The sequence below is a fragment of the Prunus persica genome, chromosome G7, assembly GCF_000346465.2.
Source record: "Prunus persica cultivar Lovell chromosome G7, Prunus_persica_NCBIv2, whole genome shotgun sequence".
NCBI classification, from domain to species: domain Eukaryota; kingdom Viridiplantae; phylum Streptophyta; class Magnoliopsida; order Rosales; family Rosaceae; genus Prunus; species Prunus persica.
In genome coordinates this window covers 10,129,190-10,145,443 of record NC_034015.1, presented here as the reverse complement: position 1 = coordinate 10,145,443, position 16,254 = coordinate 10,129,190, and the positions used below count along the sequence as shown (strand labels likewise).

General features: G+C 37.0%; 1 protein-coding gene across 1 annotated transcript; it reads right to left on the bottom strand.

Moving 5' to 3' along the window:
- On the bottom strand, positions 8,029 to 10,781 carry LOC18771854 (putative disease resistance protein RGA1). The gene has a single exon (XM_007202930.2). It carries the CDS (start codon positions 10,659 to 10,661, stop codon positions 8,169 to 8,171), a length of 2,493 nt encoding a protein of 830 aa, XP_007202992.1. The 5' UTR covers positions 10,662 to 10,781; the 3' UTR covers positions 8,029 to 8,168.

The following is a 16,254-nucleotide window of genomic DNA, read 5'->3' as shown; positions in this document are numbered from 1 at the left end:
AATAGTTTTCATCATTTAACCAATCCATGTTGCTAGCTCCATCGTCACGAAAAAGTCTTAGTCTCATAACATCCCTTCGTTCTAGCTTCCAAAATTGTTTTGTTTCAGGGGACATATGGCTTGTATCCATGGCCATGGTTTCCCGATCTTTTTTTTCAATGTTTTGTTCGCGTACATACTCCCTTTCTTTGCGTACATACTCCCTTTCTTTTGCATATTCTAGTTGAATAGCCATATCGTGCTCTTGTTGTTTCAAGTCCATTTCAATTCTCATGGCTTGGTGCTTTGAAAGTTGCTCCAAAAATTTAGATGCATTCTTGCTAGAATTACTCCCTCTCTTCGCCTTCGCCGCCTTCCTCCCAATATGCCTTGGCTCCTTTTCAATGGGTGAGTCTTGACTCATCAGGGAATCTATAGGTGAATCCGATGCCGGCGTCTCATGAAGTGGAGTCTCGTTCAAGACTACCGTCGGACCGGTTGGAATAATTTGGAATCTCTTACAAGTCTTCACCACCTCCCAACAATGGGTATGGTTGAAACTTTTTTTCCCTTGCCCAGTAGCACCAAACCACATTTGTGCTTGCATAATCTATAAAAAAAAATTAAATGGAAATGCAAGAAACTTTAAAAAATATTGGCAATTCAACATGTAAAAAAAAACTAATGCAAATTCAATAAATTTTAAAAAAATGCAACATGTAAAAAAAAAAAAAAAACTAGAGACATATTAACAAAATATATAAATTGCAAGAAACATTTTAAAAAAAATTAATATGACATAGAAATTAATAGAACGAAAATGACAAATAATTTACCTCACTGCTAAGGTTTTCTCCTCTTCGATGGTTGTCCATCGCTTTTGTTAAGGCATTTCTCCATTTCGCCAACTTTTTATTAAGAATTTTCCACCAACTGGATAATGCCATTTCTGTACGTGTAGAACCAATTGCCCTTTCACAAAATGCTTGATGAATTTTTTTCCACATATGAGAAAATTTAATCTCATTGCCCGTTACAGGACAATGACTAACTTGGACCCAAGCCTCACACAAGCTAACATCTTCCATCATGCTCCATGCCCCTACATTTTCAATAGAAGAACCCATAATATGCTAGAGAAAAATACAACTTAAAAGTGAAAAAATATTGAGTAGAAAGTGAATAAATATTGAGGAGAAAGTGAATAATAGTAGAAGGAGAAGAAAATGTAAGAGGATTTGGTGTTAAAAGTGAAGAGTATTGGTTGGTATTTATACAAAAAAAATTTAGTATTTTTTGTGTATTTTTTAAACAAAATTTCGATTTTTTTTAATTTTTTATTGCCGAAAAATTGGCTGCCGTTAGATTGAAGGAAAAAAAAGAATCGGAGAGCCAATAGGGCGCCACGTGGAATGTAGTCGTTGGTGACTACTGTAGTGCGTCGTTTGAAAGTTTTTTTAACGTTGGCGCGTGCAATGCACGCGCCAATGGTAAAAAAAAATTCAAACGCTGGAGGGCTAACGCCAACCTGGTGTCAGCCATGACATCACCGCCCTCGGGCGCTTGCTCGGGCCGAACTCCACCTCGGGCCAGCCCAGTCTCGTGGCCCCCACCTCTTGCCCGAGCTGCCTTCTGCTGCTGAAAACCCATTTTTTTTTCCCAAACCCCCCCCCCCAAGCCCGAGTTTAGCAGCTAAGGCTGGACTCGGGCTGGGAGGGTTTGGGAGAAAAATGGGTTTTCAGCAACAAAAGGCAGTCCGGGCAAGAGGTGGGGGCCACGAGATTGGGCTGGCCCGAGGTGGAATTTGGCCGGAGCAAGAGCCCAAGGGCGGTGATGTGGCGTCAGCCCTTCAGCTTTCAAACTTTTTTTACCGTTGGAGCGTGCATTGCACGCACCAACGTTAAAAAAAATTTGAAACGACGCGCTACAGTAGCCGCCAACGGCTACCTTCCATGTGTCGGCCTATTGGCTCTCCCATTCGATTTTTTCCTTCAATCCAACGGCAGATAATTTTTCTGCAATACAAAAATGAAAAAAAATCGAAATTTTTTCAAAAAAATATACAAAAATTACTGAATTTTTTTTTTGTATAAATACCAACCAATACTCTTCACTTTTAACACCAAATCCTCTTACATTTTCTTCTCCTTCTACTATTATTCACTTTCTACTCAATATTGTTTCACTTTCAAGTTGTATTTTTCTCTATCATATTATGGGTTCTTCTACTGAAAATAGAGGGGCATGGAGCATGATGGAAGATGTTAGCTTGTGTGAGGCTTGGGTCCAAGTTAGTCATTGTCCCGTAACGGGCAATGAGATTAAATTTTCTCATATGTGGAAAAAAAATCATCAAGCATTTTGTGAAAAGGCAATTGGTTCGACACGTACAGAAATGGCATTATCTAGTAGTTGGAAAATTCTTAATAAAGAGTTGGCAAAATGGAGAAATGCCTTGGCAAAAGCGATGGACAACCATAAAAGCGGAGAAAACCTTAGCAGTGAGGTAAATTATTTGTCATTTTTGTTCTATTAATTTCTATGTCATATTAATTTTTATTTAAATGTTTCTTGCAATTTATATATTTTGTTAATATTTCTCTAGTTTTTTTTATACATGTTGCATTTTTTTAAAATTTATTGCATTTGCATTAGTTTTTTTTTTTTTACATGTTGCATTGCCAATATTTTTTAAAGTTTCTTGCATTTCCATTTTTTTTTCTTTATAGATTATGCACGCACAAATGTGGTTTGGTGCTATTGGGCAAGGGAAAAAAAGTTTCAACCATACCCATTGTTGGGAGGTGGTGAAGACTTGTAAGAGATTCCAAATTATTCCAACGGGTCCAACGGTAGTGTTGAACGAGACTCCACTCCATGAGACGCCGTCATCGGATTCACCTATGGATTCCCCGATGAGTTAAGACCCACCCATTGAAAAGGAGCCAAGGCCTATTGGGAGGAAGGCGGCGAAGGCGAAGAGATGGAGTAATTCTAGCAAGAATGCATCTAAATTTTTGGAGGAACTTTCAAAGCACCAAGCCATGAGAATTGAAATGGACTTGAAACAACAAGAGCACGATATGGCTATTCAACTAGAATATGCAAAAGAAAGGGAGTATGTACGCAAACAAAACATTGAAAAAAAAAGATCGGGAAACTATGGCCATAGATTCAAGCCATATGTCCCCTGAAACAAAACAATTTTGGAAGCTAGAACGAAGGAATGTTATGAGACGAAGACTTTTTCGTGACGATGGACCTAGCAATAAGGATTGATTAAATGATGAAAACCATTAAAATAGTTTGCTTGCCTTTCATGTCTTAGTTTACTTGCCTTTAATTTTATTGTATTTTTTGTTAGAAAATCACTGAGGTAGTCACGTGTGAAAAGCAACCCACAACTACTGGTTTCAGGTGATATTGTCATTTTCTTTTTTAGTGAGAAATGCAAAGAATCCTATTAGTTCAGGTGATATTCGTGTAAACTTTAGTAGAATGAATTATATATGATCAAACTCATTCTAAATTTACTTTCACGTATCAGCATGATGATGTTCGGTTTAAGACAATGTACTGAAGAAAAAAACCCATAATAACATATAGCCACTTTACAATACTTTTAGTCCAAAATAGTGAAATTGGCTATTAGAAAATTTTAATTAGAAAAATTTGTCCCAGCAAATCTAAGCAAAAAGCAATCATTATCTTAAGAACACAAATCTAATGATAACCAGTTGGAGTAGTAGTGCTTTTCCCGCCTGTTTCTGTGCTCTGAGTTGCAGGTTCAGAGTTGAGTGGTTTTGCATATTCAAAAGGAACACCTTCGAGGATATCGTCGAACAAGAAACTGAAGTCTTGCATAGGCTCATCAAGCAAGTACATATTCTCCGTCGTTGTATCTATTGGAACCATGCCATAGTCATTGTTGTCAAGTTGTAACTCATTGGTTTACATTGTCCCGTTTAGAAGATGAACCTCCTAAAGCTGTGGCCTATATTGATGGTCAAACTCCCATGATTGGTACTTAGTGTAGCTTTCATGTTATAGCAGGCAAGGCCTCTTGACTAGTTTCCATGAGCAATTTACTGCCACGAAAAGTAAAGCATAAAACTTGTTTGTGCATGTGAAATGATGTCCATATTGCACAACCTGCAGTTTCAACATGGAAGAGAGAGAGAGAGAGAGAGAGAGAGAGAGAGAGAGAGAGAGAAGAAGGACAGAAGTTAGAACGAACCATAGAGATGTTAGCAATCATTTTCACCAGAGAATTTGTCATCACTATCTTGCTCATAAATCTGGTATTCTTCATCACTCGTATCTGCATCTTGTATTCTATCACCCCTTGCTTGAGGATAAAACTACCAAAAAGCTCCTGTAAATGGGTTCTTGAGGTATTCTCCATGTTAAGATCTAAGAAACATATAGGAAATCCACAAGAATTTGCAGAGCTTAGAACAATCCTTCAATGGAAAGCATTAATTGGTCACAAAATTCTCTCTTCTCACAAGACTAAGTAAGTTTATTTTGCTGTACTTTTAGTAAAATAAGGGAATATCATTGCCAAAAACAAAAACAACAAATCACAAGAATGCTTAATTATTCTACGTTCAACTAACAGCCATTGCTGATTCACTGCATTGCCGCGAAGGATGGGTAAAGAAGTCCCAAAAAAAATTCACTTTTTGATTCAAATCACGCACAAATAAAAAATATACACTGGATTGTTATGGTATAAGGATACATGAATGTGACTGTAGAGAAATTTCACCATCCTCAGCCTATGAACAAGTAAACATGATATAAGTCAACAAAAGGAGGCAGGCCTCATAATTTACTGTAAAAATAAATGTCATGAAACCAAAAATAGAGAAAAAAAGTGATCCAATAGATAACCGGTTGGAGAGAAATTAATCAAGCCCATCATATGTATCTAATGCTTCTTCACCATTATCAACCCCAATTTCATCTCTCTCATCTTCCTCAACATTGTTGAGTTCCTCAGCATCTTCATATCCTATAAGTTGTAGATAAACGTAGTTAATAAATACCTCCAAGTTCGTTTCCAACAATCAGACAAAAAAAAGCAATGAAATTTGAGTACACAAATAAGTAATCAAATCCTACTTCAGACCGTTAAAATCATTTGGGACATACCACGAAAAATCAAAAACAGATCAGAGAACAAGTCTTTTGAACAAGCAAGATCTTTGGTGTAACAAGAGAAAAGATAAATTGGTAGACCTGACCCAAAAAACTACTGTAAGAAAAATGTGCTGGATGCTAGAAAAGAAGCATGGATTACCAACAGATTTGAGGGTGGCTTTCTGTTAAGTACAATTCCATTCATTTAGGGGTATTTTAGGAGAAGTCATTGTAGCTCAACCTTACTAGAAAAGAAACACTCTAGAAGTGTCTTATTTGAAGTGGATAAGTGCTTTGAAAGTTCATATGAAACACACCTTTTTTTTAATAATTAGAAACATTGTATGGATAAAAAGAAGGATAAGCAATATTATCCTCCTTACGAAATACAGACAGAAATAATCAGACTCCTTAGAGTCGAATGATGTTAAACAAAACTAGAAAACAAAGCTAAAAAACACTCTTTTAATTATACATTAAGAGAAAAAAAAAAAACTAGTAAAAGAACTGGGGAGTCGACAAATGTAGTTTTATGTTTATACCTGTTTGGGCCAAACTTTTGAACACCAGCCCCCTTTTTTTGAAAAACCCACAGAAAAAAAAAAAAAAAAAGTTAGGTTTTGTATCTATTAAAATTGGAAACCCAAAGTGCTAATAAACGCCCATACAATTTTCTGGACAGTTTTCAAAGTATTACCAAGTTCTAAAAACCAATTTCCTTTATTTTAGAAAACAAATCTGATAAACCCAACTTTGGTTCAAAGGGCCCAGCTTTTGAGAAATTCTCACCACTTGATCTCTGTCCCGAAAAGGGAAGTCAGCAGATCTTTCTTATCAAAAAGAACCCCCACGTGACTTTCTAGTTTTAGAAAAGTCAAAATTTTCAACTATCACAGAAGAAGTGAGAGGGAGTTAATGAAGACAAGTCTTACAGAAGAACTTCTCCACTCTGTATCCAGGAAAAGAAGATCAAGTCTGCAGAAAAACTCTGCACCAGAGCAGATTACATTTCCAAGAGATAAGCTACATTTTCAAGAGATAAGAGGGAGCAGGGGAGTTGTTCACCAGGAAAAGCAAACTGACTATCATGGCAGATTGTGTTTTTTTACAAGGAATAAAAAGAGTTGGTTTTCTTTCAGAAAAGCAAGGAAAAGACCTCCATGAAATCTGATTGTTGATGGTTCTAATCTACCAAAATAATAACTTCCCTATTTTATGGCATTGAAAAGAGAAAAAGAATTTGGAAAGATCTGCCGCTCATTATTAAAGATTAAAAGACCCACCGCAGCATTTTCTATAAATGTGAGAAGAGGTGAACAGATCAAAGGACAGCCAAAAAACCAATCAAGACAAAAACTCTCAAAGTCACAACTGAAAAACTCAAAAAGATCAATTGATCTCAAGAAACCTTCAGACACTAAAGCAACCAAAAAGCTCTTTGATCCACAAGAAACAAATCAGCTAGAATTCAAATCTCTGGTATCAGCTAGAATTCAAACATCTAATTTTAGCTCAATTCAGAGAAACAGTTTTACAAAGCGAGACTTCTCTCGTTACAAATTTGGTTCAGCACAAAACCAAGTCAAGCAAAGTTCAGGTTTTTCACAAATATTAAAACCTCAACAAATTTACAGAAAGCCTTAGTCAAGCAGAACAGGCACCATAGCATAATTCCAGCTCAGTGACCATCAACCAAAACCAACCCTAGCAAATACTGAAACAAATAGAAATTGTCAAAGATTAGTACCTATAATAGTACATGTTGATGCTCTTTTTGGGAGGATCAACTTAGAGAGGAGTGTAGAGTTTTCAGTAGGGAAGAAGGTGAGAACCTTCAGTAAGGAAAGGACCTACAGAAGACAAGCAGGAAGAAGTACTTAAGACAACGTCTGCTCCTACTCAAAGTTAACAACAATTAACATGGCGTTTGTACACATCCTAGCTCTTGGGCAACCCAAACAGTCTAGTACGCTTTATTGTGGCCCAAAACGTAGGGCTTGAACAATTCTGAGGATTGGGTTACGTGGAATTTTGTTATAAAAGGTTTGGGTTATGGGTCAACTGCTCCTTCATACGGATTACTTCTTATATTTATTAATCTTCATTTTGCTGGGTGAGTTTAGCCTTGGACTATTGTCCAACTAGTTCGTGAGGCAAAATATGATAGATTCGAACAAATTTTTGGTGAGTAGTTATGATAAATTTTTGGTCAACTGGAAGTACCGAGATTCGGACTGTGTCAACGGGGAAACATAAGATTCAACCGGCCAGATCCAAGTCAAGAGGTCTCATATGTTAATTTTGGGACTTGAGTGCAATGTATGTGTGGTGATGTAAAAAGGATGAATGAGAAAGAATGGTGAAAACAAAATATATGCAAAAATGAAAATTTTAGTATGAGGATTTGGCTCACAACATCCGTGGCTTGCATCGTTCCTCTACCGTAGTGCTGGTTGTAAGAAAGTAAGAACTTTGCAGATTTTCTTAATTCAGTGAAAAAAAAGAAAAAAGGATCTGCTAATCAGTGGCAAGCTGATTGTAATTTACCTTCAATTAATTCCTACTTTCGTGATGTTGAGTTATATATTCGAATGTAAAGCCATAATAATGCCACCAAAACTTTTGATGCAGCTGAGGAGACTCCTCACAATAATAAATAAATAAATAAAGATTATCATGTATTAGATGGAGATGATGTTATGGATGAAATATCACAATACAATACTGGAATTAGCAAGAGCACAACACCACACCATCACCACGCATGTGTAATGTGTTGTGGAGGACGACTATTATTAATATTTACAAAGACGATTGTTTTATTTTTGGTTGTCCACTCCACAACTTGAATAAAATAAAATAAAATAGATCAAGCATGACACAATCCAAACTAAATAAAACACAACCCAGTACAAGACACAAGAAAACAAACAAACAAACAAAGAAAAAAAATACTGAGACAGCTGAAAAAAGAAACTAGGAATTAGTATAGAACAAACACACGAGAGGATCCACCTTGTTCGCATGTATTATATATCGAGAAATCAAAGGTAGGAAAAGGAAACATGTGGCACATGAGAAATCTTGGGCCAATCTTCTCCAATGTTGCGCTGGCATCTCCTCTCCAATTCAGGACAATCATCAATCACAAGTTCTCTTAAGGAGGTAAGAGAACACATCCCCTCTGGCAGAGACAACAATTTCTGACATGAATCAATGACCAACTTTTTGAGTGATGTGAAACTTGCCAACCACTCAGGTAATGCTTCCAAATTCTCACACATGCCAATATACAAGAATTGAAGGGTGTTAGCTGCTCCTTGAAACCATTCAGGCAATGCCACCATCCGCGGTAAATTTTCAATATCCAATTCTTGAAGCCTCAGTGGAGTTCCGGGATAATTTACGTTCCACAAATCCAGTTTTTCACATTTGTATAGCATTAGAGTCCGTAAGGAAGCAAGATAGCTCGTTTCATGTGGCAAAGAGGTTAAATTACTACACCTAGAAATAGTAAGAAATCGAAGTGATTTCAAGGATCCCACCCCATTCTTTGGAAAACTTGTTTGTTTTGTGGTTAATTCAAGTGTTATGATGCTGATCAATTTGCTTATATCTCTGGGCAACTCTTCAAGATTCACACATCCAATAAGATATAGAGACTGCAAGCTCTGCAGTCTGCAAATTGCATTAGGGAGTTTCGTTATTGCTTCATTATAACTCAAGTCCAGATATCTCAAATGTTTCAGGGAACCAATGGAACTTGGCAACACTTGTAATGAACATGTAAGTAACTCAACCACTCGCAAATACTTGAATCTTGAAAAGCAAGTGCACATGAAGGATTCATCGATCTTTGTTTCCACTGCTGTTATAGTCCGCACTTTGTTCAACTTTTGCAAGGTTGTTGAAACATTTTGGCCAGCTTCCAAAACTGTCAAATGTCTAACATTTTCAGATTTGTCTTCGGTGTTTGCAGACTTCACTGTAAAACACTCACCTTGTGCAACTGATTGTACAAGATCATGGATAAGATCATGCATATCAAATCGGTAGTAAATATCAAGATCAATTACGTTTTGAAAGAAGGATCTCGCCCATAAATCCTTAAAATATAGCTCTCCGATGTCTTCCAACTCCATATTCCCATGAACACGAGATTGATCAAGGATTCCATGTGCCATCCAATAGCTGATCAAATCAGAACTATTAAACTCAATCCTATCCTTTCGAAGATGGAAACAGTAAGCAAGACATTGTCTCAAATGAGGAGGCAATCTGGTATAACTCAGTCTCAAAGCAGGTAAAATGTGACTATCTTCTTGTTTCAATTTCCATATATCAGAATCTCTAACCAGTTTCCATTCCCTTTGATCAGTCTTTGAGTATAGTTGACTCCCTAAAGTTTTCACTGCCAATGGAACCCCTCCGCACTTTCTAACAATTTCTTCCCCCATTTTAAAGAGGTTAGGATATTCTTTCTCATGTCCCTCTTTAAAAGCACATTCTACAAACAATGACAAGCACTCCTCAAAAGAAAGAAATTCTAAATTAATGTTTTCTGGAATGGTACCCATGATCTCAGCGACTGTGGTACTTCTTGTCGTCACTAAAATCTTACTTCCTGACTTGGCTCCCTCTATCACTAGATCTCTCAACTGACTCCACTTCAAAGCATCATCTTTCCAAACATCATCCAAGACAAGCAGAAATGTCTTATCCTTCAAAGCTTCACGTAGCTTTCCTTGCAACTGATCCAGAGTCAATTTATCACTGATCTCTGTATTTAATGCAGAACCAAGAATCAGTCTTGTCAATTTAGTAAGTTCAAAGTCCACCGGAACAGATGCCCACATCCTCAATTCGAAATGCCCAACGACCCTTTTATCATCGTACACCCACTTGGCAAGTGTGGTCTTCCCTAAACCTCCAATCCCCACTATCGGAATGACAGAGACTTTATTATTAGAATTCCCACTTTGATCATCATCACCTTGTTGCATCAACAGATTCACAATTTCTTCCTTCTCAGACTCTCTACCAATAACCTTTGAAGCAGGAACGAAAGGTCTTTCATGATCCTCACCTCCATATCCATGAGGAAGAATGGTGAGAGAATCAAATATAGCCTTATTGGACTTGAGCTCATCTAATCTCTCTCTAATCTCCTTGATTTCATTGCCTACTCTGAAACGGAATGCGATTGGATTAGAACGAGAGAAGAAACGGCGTACCTTTCCAGTTGTGCCATGAAATGTTTCCACCACTTCCCTCCGCAAAGCTTCGCACTCAAACTCATCCAACAAGTCCTCGGCATCAAGAAATACGTCTTTAAGCTGTCGTAGCCAACTGCGTATCTGCTGGTTATGAGCTTGCTTCTGTTCGGCATCCAAGAGGACATCTTTGATGGTGGACATTGTGCGCTGAAGCTTTTTCAGATCGGCTTTAACGCCCCATGCCAAGCAGATCTGCTCAGAAGCAATAGACCCGAGCTTTTCAATGAGTTTGGTTGCCAAAGGAAATGCAACTTCAGCCATGGTTTTGTTGAGAGGGTGTATACAAATTACAATACAAGAGAATTCGGAGGATGAAGATGACTGTTGTGGCTTCCCAAGGTATGAATGCACTGTCCCAAGTTTGAGTCTCCGATATTTTGTCTTTTTAAGAATGCTCTGTCCCACGTTCAGTAGGTACGAATATTATAAAGACAACTTGAGGGTGGGTGCGCCAAAGACAAATTATTCCACGTTCAGTAGGCACAATGATTTCTCCGTTCTTATTTACAATTGTCCTTTTGCGGCTAATTATCAATGCATTTTTAACAATTTTAAAATAAAAAATAATTAAAAACTTATTTTCACGTTCTTTTAATTAGAAAATATTCAAATCTATTCTGGACCCACAACTTCCGGTTTCCCAATTTTTATTACAATTTCTCTTCTTCATTGTTCCGGTTAATTATCAATGCATTTTTAACAATTTTAAAAGAAAAGAAATGAAAAAACTTATTTTCAGACCAAACTTTACTTTTCATTTTCCATTGCTAAATTATTATGGTGATATTTTAATTATGTTTTCATTTTGAGATATCGTCTTTTTGGTCATTTCAATCAATTTTTTTATTAAAAATAAGGGCATATTTGTCTTTTCATTAATATTAAATTAATTAAAATACTTATTTATAAAAAAAACTCTCTCTACCCCACCAATTTCTTCCCCCTCCATTCCCATGACCACCACCAACCCCCATGAACCCAGAACCCCCACCCAATCCTCCTCTCCATCCTCACGTATTTAACCCCACTCTCCTCGATCTCTTTCTCCCTCCTTCGCTCCCCGCTCAACACCAAAACGTTGTCGTTCTCCTCCACCTGCACTTTATTTGTTAGAATTTTATACAGCTAAGGCAAGAATCTGGAATGTTTTACAATTTTTTAATTCAAAGCAATGAGAGAAATTTATGTCTTCTTTCTTCCCAAGTTGAAAAGGAAAGGAGGGAGAAAGTGCTTTTGGTGGGTCACTACACTAAAAATATCAGAGGTTGGGAGAGATTTTCAAAATCTTTGAAGTTCATTCAAGTTGGATGAAATTTTTTAATGTTACCATCGCAGTAGGTCATGGAATAATTGGGCTTGGAAGTCCCCACTGAGCGGTTTGTCTATTGATGCACCTGATGCTTGTCCAAATCAATTTCTTTCCCCACCCCCCATCCACCCAGATTTCTCCACAGACCCGATTTCTCTCCAGAACAACACCATCTTACAACTCTTATGCTAAGATTCCGTTAAAAAAATTCTGAAATTTTATCTCTTTTTACATGTTGATCCCTAGGTTTGGAGACTGAGAAGGTGGTACCATTTGTGTTGTAGCATAGCAAAACAGAACAGTTCGATGAAAAAGATTATAAAATAAAATTAAAAAAAAAAAAAAAGGATAGCTGAAGCAGCACTGAACCTCATAATAATAAATAAATAAACAAATAAATAAAGATTATCGTGTTATAAAATAACCTGGGATATGTCCGATAATTCAGAGCTGCACGTAAAGTAGATGAGACACAGCATTTAACGAGGTTCGGCTATGCCTACGTCCTCGGAGAGCAGCAGTAGTAACTTTTCCACTATGTAAAATAATAGGGCTACAAGTTTAGTGTTTACAATATATGTGGCTCACTGAATTTTCTCTCTAGGAGAATTTCTCTCTGCTCTCTCTTTCCTCTTTCTTCCTTCTCTTCCTTTCTCTTTTTTCTTCTTTTCTTCTTTCCGTTTCTCTTCTTATTTATAGGCTGAAATAATCACTATTCATCACTATTCATCACTGTTCACCCGTGACAGACAGACTCTATCAAAGCCGCCAAATGAACAGTAATGAACAGTAATGAAAACTCTATCAAGCCGCCAAATGAACAGTAATGAACAGTAATGAATAGTTAGTGGGCTCCACATGTTTATTCTTTTATTCTTTTACAACACTCCCCCTTGGAGACCACTAATGATATGTCGGTTGTATCATTAAAGACTTGCTTGGAGAAAACCTAGTAAGGTAGAGAACTGATGGAAAGAAGAGTACAACAATCTGTATAGCATACTTCTGGATGCTCCCCCTGATTAATATCTCCCCCTGATGTCTTCATGACTATCTTTTGGATTGAGAATCTTTCGGAGTGAGTGGATGATGTAGCCACCAACAATTCATATAGTAAATATATTTCCAGTAAGCTATCTCTATGTAAATCATAGAAATTTTCAGAGTCCGCATATCTAATAACGCTTGGGCTATTTATAAGTTCACTTGAAAGAATATGCCCATACATGGTGTTATGCGGAAATAGCATCAAATATACCTCACATCATCCCAAAATGATGGTGATGGAGTTGAGCCTTATCTGGAAAATATGATGTCCGGTCCAACATACTTCCGGAAAATCCTTAAAGTGCCCAACGGATAATCCTCATAAAAATGCTTCAATACTTTCTTAGTATAAGCAAGTATCTCGTTGGCATAATGCTCGATCTTTAAGTCGAGACAAATATTTCTGGAATTCTTGAGAAGCTTTAATGTGTTGCAAACACATTATAATCAATATACTCACTGAGGCAATTTATGTACATTAACATTGAGTACATATTTTGTGCTTCAGGCACATGTCCACAGACTTGCTTCATGCAATTTCAATCCTTTCAAGGATTTTGTTTAAAGGGATTAAACTCTATGACACATTATATAGCTTTAACCCAGCTATTTATATATCTTTAGGGAATCACTTCAGGTGATATGCTCTGTGTATTTAATAACCCTTAAAGATAACATGTTGGTCTTCGTAAATGTGTAATAAAGGGGCACAATTGAATCTATAAATATGGAGAAAACCCAACATCCCTTGTTTATGTCAAAAACATTGTGTCATACAAAGTAGGTATATTCCCTTTTTATTCCGAACACCCAAGTATAACTTTTAATATTAACATCTTTTAGGGTTCGTACTGTGGGTTTGTTCTTTCACGTTCATTCTCATCTATAATGGAATTGCCTCATTCCATTTTGGCCAATGATATTGTCGACATTTAATAATTGAACGTGGTTCCAATCAACACAGCCCATTGATGATTTGAGTAGCTACTCCAAAACCAAAAATTTTCATTCATCAATTCATGATCAAAAATTGTCATTCATCAATTCATGATCCCACCATTCTCATTTGCATGCGCATGCATCAATTATAAGCATTTCTTTGCTTTTGGGTACCCAAGCCACTTCATGGGGCTTTTATTATGTGAGAATGTGGATTATAACCTCCATTGGAGCGTTATTTAGTAGTAGGGCGTGGATAATCTCTATTTAGGGAGTTGGAACATTGAGAACCCATATATCTGTCATGCTGCAGGCATGCCACAGATTAATACATACATGTCAATTAATTTCTGAGACTTTAACCCATATTATGGGACTTTAACCCATATAATTTGCTACGCATTAGGCGTGCATAATATCAATATTGACATGTCAAAGGATTGTCCATTTGGGACTTCAATCCACATCATTTGCTACGCAACAGGCGTGCATCATATTGATCACTGCTATACCCATGTTATGTTCTTATGGGACTTTTAATCTGTGCAGTGTATTATCAATGTATCCAACTTGCAATCTGTAAAATTTGCATTAATAATTCATGGATACATACAAGTCATTCTTTTGGAACGGACTTATCTCCCCATTTGGTTACCTTTCAAGATAAAATATCAAATAGGTATATAAGCATAAAATAACACAAGTATTGCTTACATCCTTAGGTGGGAGAAACTTTTCTCAAGTATCATTCAAGCTCATATCAGCCCAGTAAATATAATGTAGCGCTTGATGATCTAGTTATATCCTGCAATAGCAAAAATCACAACTCTTTTGCCTCTGTCAAAACAAATAACCCTCATAGTTAGGATTACTTCATGGATTCATTCTTCAGATGTTCATTCTAAAGAAATAAAATCTCTTATGAACAAAGAGTTATAAAAAGAGAAAAAATGCAAAAATAATGTGATATTGATTGCAAGAGAAGGTAAGCAATCAGGGAAGGAAGCTGGTGGGAGCAGACAATAAGCTCTCATATCTCCTAGTCTAGAAGGACCTCAGGAGATTAGAGCATAAGGCCGCCTTTACAATTCCCTGATCTTGCAGAAACATGATCAGGGATAGTCTTGCTTCCTGAATGGATGATCAGAGATAGTCTTGCTTCTCAGGCATATTAAGTGCTTACTGATAAGAAAAACAAGTAGATATCGCATCACTAGGTATGAAGTAAACTGGATGTCTTCTGCAAAGAAAATTTCGTTAGTAACACATTTATACACAAATACAATGAATAGGTAGAACCGGTGAATTTCAAATTAACCATAGGAAAATTGCGAGATTCTCGGGATGCTGTTGAAAAAGTGCGAGATTCTCGGGATGCTTTTGAAAAAGTAGCTCCCTGAAATCCGTAAAGCAAGATCGGCTTTGAAAATAATGCTTGAAAACGCCGAAAGTGCCGACATGCATTATTAGAGGCCACGTGAAGTTTTGGACTCTAGGAAAGAAAAAGATAATATGGGGATTCGAGAAGATATTGGGGTCCTGAAAAACAGTAGCCATATTTCCTCCTATAGATATGGCCTTTGTAAAACTTGATTGGAGCAACTGCGTTTCAACTCAAATTTCTTCATTTTCTGAAACTTTAGTTTTCCTAAGACTTTCTTCGAAACCTTCTCAAAAATGGCTTCCTCTTCTTCCTGCCCAAATTATTTCAATTTAAATGATGCTCCAACAGCAAACAGTGACGCCAAAGTTTGGCGTCCATCCTTTGTATCCCAAAATCGTCATCTCACAGTTAATGATTCTGTGATGATGAATGATGCTACTGCTGTCATAGTAGCTAGGAATTTCATTACTCCAATGGATGAAATGCTGTTAACAGGGAGGTCTGAGGAAGAGGCTATTGATGACTCAATGGCTTTTAGCATTCAGAGTGCTGTTTCTGTTTCTAACATGGCTGATCGTTTGCGTGTTAGAGCAAACAAGGTTGAGAAGCTGACAACTGAAAATTCGTCTCTCCAAAGAATGCTTCATGAGTCTCAACAGGAGGTTGAGAAACTTAAAGGAGAGAATAATTCCTTGTTGAAACTGGTGAGTTCGTACTCAGTTGATACACTGAGAAGGCTAGACATGCTGCAGGTCTCCAATGAAAGAATTTTGGGAGACCACGAGAAGCTCATGGCTAAGCTTAAGAGGCGCCGTCCTCTTCCTTCAGAGGCTTCTAGAACATAATGTAATTTTATAGATTTTACAGGGCCTGCACCTTCATTGCAGGTGGAAAAAATCTATCTGTTGTATGTTTCTGTAATAATAATTGCGCACATTCTTAAACTTGCACCTGTGGTTTTTACGTCTTTTCAAAATGACGGTTTGGAACCTTGTGCCTTATAGGTTCAAATAACCACATTGTCTCTCCCAAATTGCATGGTAGCCCGGAACTTTTGGCCTGGGCACAAACTCAGAATTTATTTGCCCTTTTCAAATGGACATGAAATATGAATTGAGTAAAAGCTACGATAATATCGCAATATAGTAGTGAAGAGCATTAACTACTATATACCC